We start from the raw sequence: 17833 nt of genomic DNA, 5'->3' as shown, positions 1-17833 counted from the left end.
CCTTGAAAAAGACATTTAAATCAGCTGAAGAGAAACGTAAACTTGCCAATATGCCATTTACGACACGGAGTGGCAAGGAACGGCTAAGGTCGATCCCTAGTATGTTCATGACTAGTGGTTCAGCTTCACATGACGATGGAAGCCCTCCTCCCACTAAAAAAATCAAAAGAGTTAAGCTGGCAAAAGCACAGCGAAGAACTGTGCTTTCTAAGAAGATATCACAAATCCCCAAGGAGAGTCCAAGTGTGGTGGTGGTTGCGATGCCTGACCTTCCCAGCACTGGACGGGAAGAGGTGGCTCTTTCCACCATTTGCACGCCCCCTGCAAGTGCTGAAAGGAGCACCCACAGTTCACTTGCTGATATGCAAATTGAAGATGTCACTGTTGAAGTACAACAGGATGAGGATACTGGTGTAGCTGGCGCTGAGGAGGAAGTTGGCGAGGAGGATTCTGATGGTGATGTGGTTTGTTTAAATCAGGCTCCGGGGGAGACAGTTGTTGTCCGTGGGATGAAAAAGCCCATCACGGTCATGCCTGGGCAGAAGACCAAACATTCCACCTCTTTGGTCTGGCAATATTTCTATCCAAATCCGGACAACAACTGTCTTGCCATATGTACCATATGTAAAGGTGAAATAAGTAGGGGTAGGGACGTCAACCACCTAGGAACATCCTCCCTTATACGGCACCTGCAGCGCGTTCATAAAAAGTTACTGTCAAGTTCAGAAACTTTGGCTAAGACCGTAAGCAGTCCAGGGACACCTAAATCCCGTTGTCCTGTTGTATCCAAGCGCCTGCAAACCACACCGTCAACTCCCTCCTCGTCAATTTCCTCCTTAGTCAGGATCGGAAGTAGTCCTGCAGGCCATGTCACTGGCATGACTGACTCTCCTATCCGGGATTCCTCTGGAGGATCCTGCATTGCTACGCCTACTGCTGCCGCTGCTGCTGTTGCTGCTGCTGGGAGTCGTTCATCATCCCAGAGAGGAAGTAGGAACACCACTACTTTTACTAAACAATTGACCCTCCAACAGTCCTTAGCGAGGAGGATGAAGTACGACAGCAGTCATCCTGAAGCAAAACGTATAACTGAGGCCTTGACTGCTATGTTGGTGTTAGACGTGCGTCCGGTATCCGCCATTAGTGCAGTGGGATTTAGACAATTGATGGAGGTAGTGTGTCCCCGGTTCCAAATCCCGTCTAGATTCCACTTCACTAGGCAGGCGATACCGAGACTGTACAGAAACGTCAGAAAAAGTGTCCTCAGTGTCCTGAAAAATGCCGTTGTACACAATGTCCACTTAACCACGGACATGTGGACAAGTGGAACAGGGCAGACTAAGGACTATATGACTGTGACAGCCCACTGGGTAGATGTATCACCTTACGCAGCAACAGCAGCAGCGTCACCAGTAGCAGCATCTCAGAAACGCCAGCTCGTTACAAGGCAGGCTACGCTGTGTATCACCGGTTTCAGTAAGAGGCACACCGCCGACAACCTCTTAGAGAAACTGAGGGAAATCATCGCCCAGTGGCTTACCCCACTTAGACTCTCCTGGGGATTTGTGATATCTGACAACGCCACCAATATTGTGCGGGCATTACATCTGGGCAAATTCCAGCACGTCCCATGTTTTGCTCACACAATAAACTTGGTGGTGCAGAATTTTCTGAAAAGCGACAGGGGCGTGCAGGAGACGCTTTGGGTGGCCCGAAAAATTTCTGGCCACTTTCGCCATTCAGCGACTGCGTGCCGAAGACTGGAGCGCCAGCAAACACTCTTGAACCTGCCCCGCCATCACCTGAAGCAAGAGGTTGTGACGCGGTGGAACTCAACCCTCTATATGCTTCAGAGGATGGAGGAGCAGCAAAAGGCCATACAAGCCTATACATCCACCTATGACATAGGCAAAGGAGGGGGTATGCACCTGACTCAAGCGCAGTGGAGAATGATTTCCGTGTTGTGCAAGGTTCTTCAGCCCTTCGAACTTGCCACACGTGAAGTCAGTTCAGACACTGCCAGCTTGAGTCAGGTCATTCCCCTCATCAGGCTTTTGCAGAAGCAGCTGGAGAAAGTGAAGGAGGAGCTAAGACGGAGCGATTCCGCTCGGCATGTGGGACTTGTGGATGAAGCCCTTCATTCGCTTTGCCAGGATTCCAGGGTGGTCAATCTGTTGAAATCAGACCACTACATTTTGGCCACCGTGCTCGATCCTAGGTTTAAAGCCTATGTGGTGTCTCTCTTTCCGGCCGACACAAGCCTGCAGAGGTGCAAAGACCTGCTGGTGAACACACTGTCAGCTGAAGCGGAACGTGACACGTCAACGGCTCCTTCTTCATTTTCTCCCGCAACTGGGGCTGCCAGGAAAAAACTTAGGTATCCTAAGCAACCCGCTGGCGGTGATGCAGGGCAGGCAGGACCAAGTTTGGACATCTGGTCCGGACTGAAGGACCTGGCAACAATTTCTGACATGTCTACTGTCACTGCATATGATACTGTCACCATTGACAGAATGGTGGAGGATTACATCGGTGACAGCATCCAAGTAGGCATGTCAGACAGTCCATACCTGTACTGGCAGGAAAAAGAGGCAATTTGGAGGCCCCTGTACAAACTGGCTCTATTTTACCTGAGTTGCCCCCCCTCCAGTGTGTACTCCGAAAGAGTGTTTAGTGCAGCCGGGAACCTTGTCAGCGAAAGGCGTAGGAGGTTGCTTCCACAGAATGTGGAGAAGATGATGTTCATCAAAATGAATTATCAGCTCTTCCAGGGAGACCAGCCTCCAGAACGTACAGAGGGACCTGTGGTGGTGGATTCAAGTGGGGACGAGTTAATACTTTGTGAGGATGAGGATGTACACACTGAAGAGGGTGAGGAATCGGTGGATGAGGAGGATGAGGATGACATCTTGCCTCCGTAGAGCCAGTTTGTGCAGGGACACATTAATTGCCAGCTTGTTTTGTGGGGGCCCAAACGAACCAATCATTTCAGCCACAGTTGTGTGGCAGACCCTGGCGCTGAAATGATTGATTTGTTAAAGTGTGCATGTCCTGTTTATACAACATAAGGGTGGGTGGGAGGGCCCAAGGACAATTCCATCTTGCACCTCTTTTTTTCTTTGCATTATGTACAGTTTGGGGCCTAGTTTTTCTAACTGCCATCCTGTCTGCCACTGCAGTGTCACTCCTAGATGGGTCACGTGTTTGTGCCGCCCACTCGTGTCGCTTAGCATAGTCATCCAGCTACCTCGGTGCAACCTTTTGGACATAAAAACACTATTGTGAGGTGTGAGGTGTTCAGAATAGACTGGAAATGAGTGGAAATTAAGGTTATTGAGGTTAATAATAGCATAGGAGCAGAAAAACCTACAAATTCTGTGATTTTAGCTGTTTTTATGCTTTTTTTCAAAAAAATACAGATCCAAAACACAAAACCCAGAACCCAAAACACGGAAGGGTGGTTTTGGCAAAACCAATCCAGATCCAAAACACGAAGAAAGATCCAGATCCAAAACCAAAACACAAAACACGAAAAGTGGCCGGTGCACACCCCTAATATACAGTATATAGAGGTGCTTTGAAAAACAATTCTCATTGAAGTGTAGGTAACTTTTCAGTTTCTCAGGATGGAATACGTCTCAAAGTTGTGTGGCAGCTTTGTGTACTTTATGGAGAGCTTTATGTTTTGATGGAACTCCATTATATTGTACAGAGCAGTAGGCAACATAGGAATTGACACAATGTCAGAAAGGAAGGGGGGGGTGTACCGTAAAATTCACTTACATTGTGTTTTGGAAACCCGGCATCCTTTAGGTTTTTTTAGGCTGTAATGTGATGTGATGCTGTAATTCTCTTACACCACTGTATGTGAATGGTTTATTATAGACATTTCCAGCTAAGATCTACATGAGGAAATGCTTTAAAAAACACACCGATTATAAACTCTGACCTGGAGTGTTCTCATGTTTACTCTCCATGATCAGGTTATATAAAGAGCTGAGCTGGAATGTTTGCAAGAAAAAACAAAACTACTTCCTTCAGTTGAAGAAAAGCATTACCCCTGTAGAGCTTCGGGCTCATGACAGTGACATAGGGGCCTATTCATCATACCTAAAGTTTCTCAGGAGGTAATTAGGTTTAGAACTCGCATGGAGTTCTACCTAATTACTGGAGGAATTCATCATTCCTCCTCCCTATAACTATCTATTCTGAAAAGCTGTCATTTTTGCCTGCCAAGTTTTCCCTGCCTGCTCTAACTTACCGCAGCTGGAAACATTGCTGCGCATGCGCTGTTAAATTCGTTAACCTGGGGCATGCGCAGCACTGCCTACACCTGCGGTAAGTTTGTGTCCCCCCCTCCCCTCACCTGCCCCTCCTCCCCCCCTCACTCACCTCCCCCGTTCAGCACTTACCTGCCCGCGCAGCAGCCTCCGGCTCTGTCTGCTATGCTGTCACATGTTCTCCCAGCAGAGCACAGTACTGTTTAGCAAAAAAAAAATAAAAGGTTTTTTTTTTTTGTAAACTTAATTGTGTTCTGCTGGGAGAACACAATGACAGCATAGCAGACGGAGCCAGAGGAGAGACCAGAGCGCCGGAGGGAGACGCCGGGGGACCTGTCCAGATGGAAGCAGGTTAGTGTTACCTACCATACGCCACCTCACAGTTGCGGATAGTACCTCCATCAAATTCCGAAAATACATAATTTTCGGAATTTGATGAATACCATAATTTCCATATCCCCATACTAATGTACTAATGTATGGGGAGTGTGGAAATTAACGCAGGGGGACTTATCAGTGATATCTCCTGTGCTAAGTGGCTTCATGGATACTAAAATAACGTTAATTACGGAAAATGTCCTTAAAACGTTATTTTAGTGTTGATGAATAGACCCCATAGAGAGAAATATACGATGTACCAGTTACTTAGTAGACACAACAAAAGACTAATTTAGGACCTGTGTATGTGAGCAAACTTTTCCTGCATATTTTTTCTTTTTTTCTTTTAAAAAATATAAAAAAAAACAGATCAATTTATCCTATGATGATAGAACATGGACTATATTGTATCTTTTTTTATATTGAGTCTGTGGAGAAGAACTAAAAACACATTGGGGCTGATTCAGAGGTGCATGCAGAAGCGCCCTCAGCTGCGTTTATTGGTGGTCGCCCGACTCTATGCAACTACTGCTACAAGGTAATTCCCTTGTGCACATGCATGCGTTAGAATGTCATCGCCCTTTCACACTGTAATACCGATTGGTGCATCTTCAGACGCTACCATCAGTCACACTATCACTTGCACCAGCCGTATGGCAGGTGCAGTCTCCGTCCGAGTATGGCCTCATGTGTGGTGGGTCAGCGTCTATGTAAGCAACCACTTTCACCGATACGCCTGTGACACTCCCATACACGACATCAGTGGCGTCCCTCCCCGCGGTGTCACCCAGTGTGGGGAGGGACGTTGTGAGCGCGGCGGCCTTGTGGGACAGGGACGTGGCCTCGTGCACCCGATCCCTCTCGTCCCGTTTTTTTAATATTACTGGGAGGGGGTGCAGGAGGTGCTGACTGCATTGTGTTGCAGTGCCGGCTCCCTCACAGTGTCAAGAGCCGGGTGCTGCACTTAATACTACAGTGCAGCACCCGGCTCCTGTCACTGTGGGGGAGTGTCAGTCTGCACCTTGGTGTCACCCCTCGGCGGGTGACACCCGGGTGCGGCCCGCACCCCCCGCAACCCCCTTGAGGCGCCACTGCACAACATCAAGACAGTGCATCTCCATGTGTCTGAATAGCTACCTTCTAGTCACCGCTCCGGAACCTCCATTTCATTTCTGTTACTATGAAACTTAATCGGTCCTGCGTATCTGTAAGCACACACCCAGGGGCGACTTTTTAGCAACTTAGATGAATGTGCAGTTGAGAAACATTGAACATTTGCATTAATATTGGCATTGCGTCCTACTCTGAATCAGGCCCTGAATGAGCACATCCAAGATGGCTGCCTCACCCTCGGAAAATATGCAAAGTGTTTTGAGTACTAGGAGAAAGGCCACATAAACAAACAGCACTTATAATAAATACAGGTACAGTATATCCAAGGAAATTTCGTTTTAATGGGCATTTTCGTATTATGTCACAATAAATGTGTAACCCTTTGGGAATTTAATTCAAAGTAGTAAGTTAAAGGACTATATGGATGTTTAGTAAGGTATTGTTTATGTAATACTACAATTGGATATGCAGGCTTGTTTCTGAAATTATACAGGTGCTTTTCGACAGCATGCTTACAATTAGGGGTTGTATTTTTTTATTGTTTCAGTATTATTATAAATTATTATGATTATCCTTTATGGGCGCCACAAGGAGCTGCAGCGCCTTACAAAGTACATAAACAGAATGGACAAGACAGTAAACAAGTGACTTACAGTTCAATACATAGCAGGACAAGGACATGGTTTATGGTTTATAAACATTGCTACAACAGCTGTTATAAAACTGAAGTAAGCAGCTGGACTGCAGAAACCAAAGGTTAGGAGCCATTGTAGGCACTATGGAGTATATGATAGTATAAGTAATAAAAGGAAAAGCACCTAAATGAGAACTTATATTATAAAGGGGAGAGACAGGCAGGCAGGGGTGACACAGATGGGGGAGGCAGTGAGCAAGGAGCATGGGGCAGTGGGTTAGGATGAGAGCTGGATGGCTTTGATGAAGACGTGGGTCTTGAGAGCCCGTTTGACGTTTTGTAGAGAGGAGGAGAGTCTGACAGGGAGAGAGTTCCAGAGGTAGGGAGCAGCACGGGCAAAATCTCATACAATGTTCAATACATTGTATGGCCATAAGTAATAATACATCACATGTAATCATCTGCAAAAGGCGACACTGCAAAACATGTTAGTTTTCCATGTTGATATATCCTGAGGGTATGGATAGAAGTTTTTGGCGTGGAGTTGTACATCTCTTCTTGTAAGTTCAGTCTAATGTGTAATGTCCATATCTTCCATATCTAACTACATCCCCTTTACAGTCCACACACAATCTCACACATCGTCTTTCTCTCACATCCTCACAACACATATTTGCCTACTTTTAAAAAAGCATTTCAGGGAGATTGTGAAAGCAGCACCTATGAGCACTTGTTACAGTCAGTAGGCGTGTACTGATAAATCTGAGAGGTATGTCCTAAACCTGACTTACATCCAAATGTAAACCAGCCCAAAAGCAGTTAATAAGATCTGTTTGTTGATGAAAACACACTAATACTTCTCAGAAATTCATAGGGATCATTGTGCCTTATAATAACCAATGCAAGGAAATGACACTAATGATCCCATTGGAATGTATATATCTCTGTTTTGTAATATAACAGCTTCATAATGGATGTAAGGATGAAATGAGGGAGATTGCTAGACTCTTCAGGGAGACAGGGAGATTGCTACTATTTCAGGGAGTCTCCCTGACAATGAGGGAGAATTGGCAATTATGTCACAACATTTGGTCGACATTCCTGTGTGACTGGATCATGCAGCCAACCAAGAAACTGTGCATTCTGGCTGGACCAAAATGCAATATATAGCACCTATCCTTGTGTATCAATGCCAATTTCCCTATAGATTGTAAGCTTGCAAGCAGGGCCTTCCTACCTATATATCTGTCTGTTATTATCCAGCTTTGTTCTATTAATGCTTACAATTGTAAAGCGCAACGGAATATGCTGCACTATATAAGAAACTGTTAATAAATAAATAAATAAAATGTCCAGAAGCAATAAATGTAGAAAAGCTGTAGGGAAAAGAAAAAGGTGCCATATAATGTTACTCAATGACTATATGATGTGGACTTTTGAGGAAATTACTGTCTTGTGAAGTTTTATGCAAATCAGCTGAGTGTTTCCGTCTCATGCTCCAGGCCCTTTATCATTTTCTTGTTTGTTTTTCCCTTCAGGAAGCGCCATTTAGTTTACTTTAACAGTAGCGTGTCTTTAACATGTGTTTTTGCTAATATAAAGCTAGAGCTGCAGATTGGTATACGATTGATAGCCTTCTTATCCCAAATAACAATTTAAGAGGTAAAAAATAACAACCACATTTATATTATCTCATAATAAAGCCTAAAAGCAAAAGTGACCCAGTGCTTTTTTTTTTTTTTTTTTTTGCCAGGTGTGAAATTAGAATTAAATGAGCAACATTTTGCAAGGCTGATAACTTGCACGGCGAGCAAGTTTTTTTTTACCAAATGAGGCAACCATCTTGGGTGCACAACGTAGGAATACCCTGTGTGGAATAGGTTACGCCTAGAAGACATGACACAAAATGGGTGGTTGCAGCATCCTGATGCTAGGAGTAGGGTCCCACCATAATAGTCAGGTCCATGTATTATTCATCCCATCCACGAGTGTACCAGGTGAGGCAGCCATGTTTGGCGCACTATGAAGGTTGCACTGTGGGAGATAAACCATACAATGACCCAAGGCATATATGGGAAAACTGACGTGTGGCGGTATGATATACCCTTTGTGAATAGATCCACATGAAGTACATCCTGCCCATGGAGGATGCACTTCAGTGGAGGTATAACACCAGTATAGCATACAGGGCAGTGGAAGCACATGGTACAGAACGGGGAATAGCAAATGCAGCAAACAGTGATGCAGTTCGGGCATGACATATATGGGTGACTGAAACATTTGTAATACGAAATGCACTGAATGAATAGATCCACGTGTTTGTTCATCCTACCAAAGAAAGAACCATCTGAGGCAGCCATCTGGGGCACACTGCATAGGTTACGTCTGGTAGGGTGTGCAAGTAGCGGAAGTATAACGTACAGGCGGAGAAAAAAAAAATGGATGAGAAGCTGAATACAAAGGCATAAAGGGCCAAATAAAAAAAAAAATGGTGACAGCATTATAAGTTAAAAAGTTAATCAGAAATTAAAAATAATAGTGATCTGCAAAATGCCACGTGACTCAGCCTGCGCCTAGTGTCTCCCTCGCCCGAGTCATAACATTCTCCACTTTATCTCTCTCCAAGGCTTGATACAGCTCTCACAGAATTATAATTGTTCAGAACTGTCATGTATCGGCCGGATCTGAACAGTTATCACTCAGTGTATGGCCAGGTTAAGAGCGAAATTTAACACCTTCCATCTTTTAAATGCCAAACCCTACTGTTATTAGGAATCAGCTGGAAAACATTAATACGATTTATGGATTGTTTTTTGGCAATTTAATTTTATATAGAATATAAGGACACATTTGAATGAAAGATATATATATATATATATATATATACATATATATACACACACACACAAAAGAGTGAGAAATCACTTGTGTTCTATTATAAAACTCCGCAGTCCCATATGTCCAGTTATAGTAGACTGCAGCTGCCTTGATTCAGGGTTCCACCACACCTGAACTGAAGTATTTAAAGGAAAAAAAGGAACAAGGTTGCTTACACTGGTAATGTTCTGTAACACTTGTATAATAGAGAACAGCACATAATCACATACATCAAGGGTAAAAGTATTCCATATAGACCAGCAGCCTGTCTATAATCAGCATGCCACGATCCATCTTCACCATTCCGGGGACTCGTCTACTAGTTTCACTCAGACCCGATAAGCTTTGTCCTGAAAACAGACCGCTCGGTTCACCAATAAAAGCCGGGGACTGCCGCTCCACGCTCTGTGATCACACCAAGGGGAATATGTATCAAAGCTTGATGTGAGATAAAATTGTGAAATATATATCACCAACCAATCAGCTCCAAACTATAATTTCTTAAACACAGCCTGAAAAATGTAAGTTAGAAGCTGATTGGTTGGTGATATATATCTCACAATTTTATCTCACATCAAGCTTTGATACTTATGCCCCCAAGTGTGTGGATGTTCCGGACTTCACAATGAGCACACGGAGCCCTTAGCAATTAGTAACATATGTCCATATACTGTCGCCCCAAATGCGAAGTCCATATGATGAAACAAGTTTTGTACTATACTGAAATAACACAGCACACGGTTTTGTACACCCAGGGAAATAAAAATCCTACAATATTGATTTTTTTTTTTCCAGCTGCATGAAACCTACATCAGAAACAATATTGCATGTTTGGTGGATGAAGATCTTATAGATGTCTCTCAGACTGCAGATATTGGTGATGTTGATGAGAGGGAGGACCCTTGCTGGGCAGTAAGGACCCATCTTCGAATTTTAATCAAAAAGGTAAATTATTGTGCCTAAACACCCAAACCCATTAATCTTCTATATTGATGAAGTCTGTACAGTAGCTACATATTCCTTGATATAGACTGTACTGTTTATTCAAAGTTCTCTTTGGGATGTTTTCTTATAGATTCTGATGAGCAATTATGGACCTGACATAACATCTATTATTAGAGGTATTTCCTTTTTTTCTTTTTGTATTTTAATATTTTTATTATAGCACTAAGTTCTTGTAGTCAAAGGGATTTCCAGTCATGTGGACATTCAGAATGTCCACAATCAAAATGATGACACCAGAATGTCGACATGTTCTGAGTGTCGACATTCAAGATGTTGACACGTTTAGAATGTTGAAAGTGAAAATGCAGGTGCACACTCTAAGAACTAAGTAAACTGATCATCAAAACCTTTATAATAAACTCTAACAATTAGCATATACAATAAACAATAGTTTAAATAAGGTTCTTAGTACGTTTGGCCAAAAATGTATGCCCACCTACCACTTCAAGGTAAATCTCATCAAGTGGGTCCTTCCTTAACATCCCTAATACTGACACATTAAATAAATTTGTCCAAAACTTACCTATAATAGTGCCTATTCCAATGTGTAGACTGCAATGCTAGGACCTATACTAATTAAAATCACCTAAGGGCAGGTAAGAAGGGTGCTAATCCAGCAGAATGAGCCTCACCTTCAAGTGTATATTAAATACACACATGCAGAGGAAAAAGGAGGAGGGGGCTGGGCTGCACATCCTAATTTTAAATATAATAAGAGGTGCTACCATGCTGAGACTTGTAGTACCATGCAGATAAAAGAAAATGCAGGTCCACACTCTAAGCCAGGCCTGGCCAACCTGTGGCTCTCCAGCTGTTGTGAAACTACAAGTCCCAGCATGCCCTGCAACCGTTTTAGCATTCCCTAATAGCAAAACTGTAGCAGGACATGCTGGGACTTGTAGTTTCACAACAGCTGTTGAGCCACGGCTTGGCCAGGCCTGCTCTAAGCACTAAGAATACTGAGCCTCAAAACATTTATTATAAACTCTAACAATTAACATTTAGTTTAAATAAGGTTCTCAAGTATGTTTGGCCAAAAAATGTATGCCCACTACCATGCCATGGTGAACCTCATCATCAGGTTGATCCCTAACATCGGTTATACTGATACATTATATACATTTATTCAGGACTTACCTATAATAGCACATATTCATGTTTAGAATGTCGGCAGATAACATGTCGAAATCTACAATGTTGGTGTCAACATGTTCAAAATGAATGTCGACAGATGCAATTAGGGTTACGGTTAGGCTGCAGTTAGAGTTAGGGATAGAAAAGAGAAAAATCCCTATAGGCGCTAAGCAATTAAATTACTAAATTAACAATAGCAGCTATGGTGAGGGGTGTTAAGCCTCAAAATGTTATAAACATGAAAATAAACCACCACAAAAGTAGTACACAGAGCTAATACAAATATAATATAGAGACTGTTTTAGAATCTGTAACAATTTTAATATTCAAAGCAATTAGCATGTAACATATAAAAACAGGAATCAAATACATATAAAAATGTTATCAATTGCCAGTGATTTAAACGACTTATCTTTAAATGACTAAGGAGCAAATATATTTTTACCAGTAAGGAGTAGCACATACAAGGTGGAGTCCAAAACAAATGCCCCCCTCGTCGGAGGTCTCCTAGAATGCTTGCAGTTTGTTTAGAACCAAAAGTCTCCCAAATGTGTAAATCCACACTATGCCCGGTAGCTCCATGTTCCACACTCCTGTAACGAGCAGCTCCAGCACTGCTCAGAGGGGGTCATTCAGACCCGCTCGCGAGCGCAGGACGCTCGCAAGTGGGTCGATGTTGCCCCACTGCGCATGCGCACGACGGAGGGAGCATGCGCGAGACCCGGATAGTGACGGGCTCTCCGTCGCTACGGGTCTCGCACCAAAGGGGGCATGCTGTCGATGTTGATTGACAGCACGCCCCCTTTGGTGGGCGTGCCGGGGGCGTGGCTGCCAGACGGAGGCGTTCCCATGGGAACGCCTACCGTCTGAAGCCGGCCCCACTGACATCACTAGTGATGTCAGTGGGAATGATTTTGGCTCTATCACAGGGCTTGCGGCAGCGAGACCCTACCGCAGGGTCTCCGTCGCAAGCCCGATGGTCGCGATGGTCTTGACCATCGCGACCATCATCATGGACGCTCGCATAAGCTGTGGGTGGTCACCCACAGCTATGCGAGCGTCCAGAAGGACGCTCCATTTTCATGGAGGAGGGCCCTGATTCAGAGCGAGCGCTCTGTTCAGAGCGTTCGGCTCTGAATCAGGCCCAGAGTCACAGGAGACGTCCAGTCGGGTAATGGCAATAACCATACTGCTCACTGCTCGGGGGGAAGAACACTGATGTCCTGAGTCTCCCGATAGTGAGCTCACCTTGTGCTGTATAAAGCCGGCAGTGCGTCCCAAACAGCCAATATTGTATTGTTGGGGTTAGTTGTAAAGCAGTCCAGCCCACTGTGGTAGTGATAATAAGTAATAAAGAAGTGTTAGGTTTGCTGGACGGATATTAACCTTGATTCCCATAGGTGAAAAACAGCAAAGCCTGGCGTGTTTCCCCATGGCTCCCCCCACAGCTTTGTCAGAGACCTTACTGTGATTGCATGCTCCCTTTACAGTACATTCAGTGCCATCATTTTTGGGTCATAAAATATAAAACTGTTAATTTTTTTTTCTGCATTGTGGAGAACACAGAATCTAAATAAATCATGTCATACAGCAATACTTAATAACTATTTTTATTGTTACTTTTCCTCCAGACAAAGTTGCAGAAATCCCTCCACTCGCTGCTGCTGGGAAACAAGCATATTCCGGACAACTGATTGCTGCCCATGTCACTGGGAGTAACGGGAAAGCCCTAAATTCCTTGCAAAGTATGATATTAGCTTTATACATTTATACAGAAATATTGTATACTTATGTGTTTTCTCAAACCAGTTTTCAAGGCTAACCATTGGTCCTGACTTTACAGATGTGCTGATTAACTACAGCTGTGGGATGAAGGAGGTCTGTTAGGACTGATGTAATAATATGTGGTAAATCTATACACACAGATTTAATCCTGGCTACTACAACTTCCAGTTAAACATCCCTTTTGTTTTTGGACTATATCCTAGATCAGGGGTCTTCAAACTTGGCCCTCCAGATGCTGTGGAACTACACATCCCAGCATGCACTGCACGTAGTTTTAGCATGCTGTTATATCAAAAAGGTGGCAGTGCATGCTGGGATGTGTAGTTCCACAGCAGCTGGAGGGCCAAGTTTGAAGACCCCTGTCCTAGATCATATAAGCATACCAATTTATGCCCTAATCTGAGGGGGGCTGTTTAATGGGTTGGCACTTTTGTGTGGGTGCCAATTGAAGCAAATTTGGCCTAGTGCTTCAGAAGTGCTAGGCACAACCCTGGTGTTAGTGGTCACTTCAGTTGTAATACTCTGATGCTAACAAGCCCCCCTTTCAGTGGATGTATGGGGTTATCCCTGTGTAGAAATTTTTAATGTCAGGAGATAATAATTAGATGCTTGATTTAGTAGAAAATAAATAAATAAATTACAGTTCCTCTGTAATTTTGGAAGGCAACCAACTTGAAAAATTGTCAAAAGAATAAGATTTATTACGGGACTGTAGAATGGGAAGCCCATTTAGTGCACACGGCTTTAGAAGTCTTTTAAGCGCCTCTCATTTGAAAGGCCACGGAAAATGTGTGACTTATGCCCCTATTTACTACAATCTGCATTTAAAATGCAGTTGTAGTGTGATAATTCCGACTAAATTCGCATTGCAAATTTAGGAAATATCACATGGATGTACTAACATCCGCATGCAGGGGACGGGATGTAATAAAGGTAAAAATGCAGTAAAACCCCCCGAAAATGCAGTTTTCGGGGGTCTTACCGAATTCCCCCAAATGTACTAAGCACCTGGAATGCAATGCACTCCGGTGCTTCGTCCCGATGGGTAACGCCACCTGAAGTTTTTCTTATAGGGACGCTCAAGGCTGGGAGGCTCCCGCTCCCATCACCCCCCCACAGCCCACGTCATTCTGCGCATGCGCAAAAGGACGCAAGAGTGACTTCTGGGTGTTTAACCTGGAAGTCACTGTGACGCAAAGGACAGCTCTTATCGGGAGAGCTGTCCTTTGTGATATTCTTAGTACATACTGCAGTAATGAACCTCAGTATGTACCCAAAGACAGAGGGGATGTACCGCATCGCGAAGCTTCGTACATCCCGCCCAGGGACAGAGCTTGATATAAAGCTCTGTCTCTACGAATTCCATCTGCACACTTCGCTCTGTATTTTTAGGAAACAGTACAGGGAGAACGTGTCTGTGCATGCATACTGCAACCCTCCCCCCCCCCCCCCTTCCCCGCTCCCCGCTCAGCTTACACTTACCTCGGTTATCGGTGGTCTAGTGATGCCCTCTGGGGCTCCAGTCAGCTGGTCTAATGGCTGACCAGGGTCACAGTGCAGGAGCCGGACCGGAGCCCCAGAGGACATCACCGGAGCACCGTCATTGGTCCCTGGATGCAGATAACTTTTTTTTTTTTTTGCAGTGAGCAGCTCATGGTCTATTTTGAGTAGAAAACACAGCTGATCACAGGGGGGCAGCTCCCGACTTTGCTCTGCCTGTTAAAGCAGAGCAGGAGTCGGGGAACCAGGAGAAACCCTGGATAACGCCATCTCCAGATGGCATAATTATCACAGGGCTTCCCCTTGTATTTTTTCACAATATATTTTTAGTAAATCTGGGCAGATCACATTTCCCATTACAAGTATGGGAACAGGGGCGTATTTACCCATTGGCCATGATGGCACTCGTCAGGGGCGCCAACCAAAGGGTGGGCGCCGTTCAGCAGTACCACCAGCAGCCAATGAGTGGACTACCTCGCTAGTCCCCCAGGCCCCAAGTGTAGGGCAGACCACTCTCACTGCGGCGGCTGTCTGTTTGTTATAGCAGCCAGCCAATGAGAGTCAGACAGGCATCCACGGAGGGAGCCGACTGGAGCTCCCCCCCGCAGCAGGTGATGGGAGAGACGTCATGACGTCTCTCCCACCCCATAGTGCAGAGCTAGAGCGTGCCCAGAGGAGTGGACAGCAGCGGTCGTCAGCAGGAGCGGGGATCAGTTGCTTTTTTTTCTGGCACAGCACAGTGGGGGAGTGTGGCTACTAAGGGGCACTGTATAGGGAGTGGCCGCTACTGGGGGCACGTTATGGGGGGGATGGACGCTACTGGGAGCACTATATTGTGGGGGCTGCTACTTTGGGCACGTTAAGTGGGGGTTGGCCGATACTGGGGGCACTGTATAAGGGGACTTGTACTGGGGGCACTGTATAGGGGGACTACTACTGGGGGCAATGCATAGGGGGGACTACTAGTGGGGGCACTGTATAGGGTGGATTACTACTGGGGGCACTGTATAGGGGGGACTACTACTGGGGGCAATGTATAGGGGGACTACTACTGGGGGCACTGTATCGGAGGACTACTACTGGGGGCACTGCATAGGGTGAACTACTACTGGGGGCACTGTATAGGGGGACTACTACTGGGGCACTGCATAGGGTGGATTACTACTGGGGGCACTGCATAGAGGGGACTACTACTGGGGGCACTGCATAGAGGGGACTACTACTGGGGGGCACTTCCTGAAATTATGGGGGGAGGGGGCGCCAGTCCATTACTTTGCCAGGAGCGCCCGGATGCATAGATACACCCCTGTATGGGAAATGCGACTTGCACAATAAAAATATGTGATCATTAGGGTTTAGAGCAGTGGCGTAACTAAGGGGGCTCTGGGCACTGTTGGACCCAGGGATGGGTGGGGCGCTGCTGGACACCATCCAGGTCAGTTCGGTCCGCTGCAAAACACTTTCTACACACTAGAACAAACACATCGGCGCCGAGTAGTACATTCACTGACAGTGAATCAGTACGGGAACGGACATTCGGGTAAGGATAGTTTTGTGTATCTGTGTGTTTTATGTGTAAGGGGCACTTCTATTGGGGGCTTTGTACAAGGGGCACTACTGGGGGCACTGTATAAGGGGCACTGCATAAGGGGCACTAATGAGGGCACTGTATAAGGGGTATTATTGGGACACTACTTAAGGGGCACTTCTGGGGGCACTGTATAAGGGGCACTATATAAGGGACACTATGGGGCACTGTATAAGGGGCACTTCTGGGGGCACTACTGGGGGCACTGCATAAGGGGCACTACATAATAGGCACTACTGGGGACAATGTATAAGGGGCACTAATGGGGCACCACTGAGGGCACTGCATAAGGGGCACTACTACTGGGGGTATTGCATAAGTGGGCACTAGTACTGGGGGCACTGCAAAAGGGTCACTACAGAGGGCAGTACTACTGGAGGCATTGCATAAGGGGCACTACTACTGGGAGCATTAAAGTGCCTATGGAGTGGAAAGGAATGTTCCCAGAGTGACGAGAAATGGTGGCATGTCACGTTGACATGCCCCCATTTTTCAGTGGCCATGCCCCTTGTGGCATGTGGCCATGCGCACAGTGGGGGCACCGTTATTTTTCTTGCCCTGGACGTCAAAGACCTTAGTTATACCACTGGTTTGGAGATAGAATTTTGCAAATTCTACTCCTAATGCCCTCTAGTAAATTCATGTGATACTAAAGTAATGTGAAAAGGGAGTGAAAACACCCATTTTCACATTATTTTAGTAAACCCAAAAATTCTTGGTGGGTTTCCAGTCAAGCTTTTTTTTTTTTGAGAAATAAACTTAGTTTGCAAAAAGTCTAAATATGTGTAATCATTTGCAGTCATTAACTGGAAAACAAAACATTAATGTACGAGAGGCCGCTAACCCAACTATAACACTCATATCCTGCTGGGGTAGTGTGAGAATCCCTGTATTACAGCATGTTGTGGATGCCTCTGACTTATATTTGTGCTGACCCATTTCCACCATCTACAGTAGGCCAACTCTAAAGTGCATTGTAAATATAGAAACGACGAGTACGTGTGCAGCATGCAAAGTATCCAAGTGAACGTTTGCATCTGCCCTCATAAGGCGCCTGCCCTTTATAAAAACAGGAAAAAAATGCACACACAGAAATATGGAAATAAACTTAACTACTTTTATTTGAAAAGTTTTAAAACTGAAAAAAGTCTCGTCAAAAACGTAAGTCTTTTTTATATATTTAGAATGGGTTGGAGAATGAAAGATCAACAGTAAAGAGGTAGACAAGCAATAGGTCGACACCAGATGGTCGACAGTCAGTGTATCGACAGAGGCAAAAGGTCGACAGGTGCAAAAGGTCAACATGCAAAATGTCAACATGGATTTAGGAGGATAGGTACAAAAAGGGTTACATGGGTTATCGTTAGGCACTTACCGGAGGGTTAGGGTTAGGCACTTATCCCGACGGTTAGGGTCAGGCACTAGGAGGGACAGTTAGGGTAAAAAAAAAATGTAAAAAATGTGGCGACCATTTTTTGTGTCGATCATCCATATGTCGACCTTTTCACCACGTTGACCTTTCGTACCTGTCGACCTACC

At 45.0% G+C, this 17833-nt stretch overlaps 1 protein-coding gene across 2 annotated transcripts in view; it reads left to right on the top strand.

Annotated features, from left to right (window-relative positions):
• Positions 1 to 17833, top strand: part of TNFSF10 (TNF superfamily member 10) — a 79017-nt gene that overhangs the window by 11183 nt on the left and 50001 nt on the right. For both annotated transcript variants that reach the window (XM_088452332.1, XM_088452333.1), the window contains exons 2-4: positions 10078 to 10227; positions 10358 to 10403; positions 13053 to 13166. In XM_088452332.1, the coding sequence (XP_088308458.1) occupies positions 10078 to 10227; positions 10358 to 10403; positions 13053 to 13166 (310 nt within the window). The remainder of the gene's footprint in view (positions 1 to 10077; positions 10228 to 10357; positions 10404 to 13052; positions 13167 to 17833) is intronic.

This window comes from Taudactylus pleione, unplaced genomic scaffold (assembly GCF_031769625.1).
Source record: "Taudactylus pleione unplaced genomic scaffold, aTauple2 ptg000037l, whole genome shotgun sequence".
NCBI classification, from domain to species: domain Eukaryota; kingdom Metazoa; phylum Chordata; class Amphibia; order Anura; family Myobatrachidae; genus Taudactylus; species Taudactylus pleione.
The sequence above is the reverse complement of the archived record's forward strand: the minus strand, read 5'-3'. Positions and strand labels throughout refer to the sequence as shown.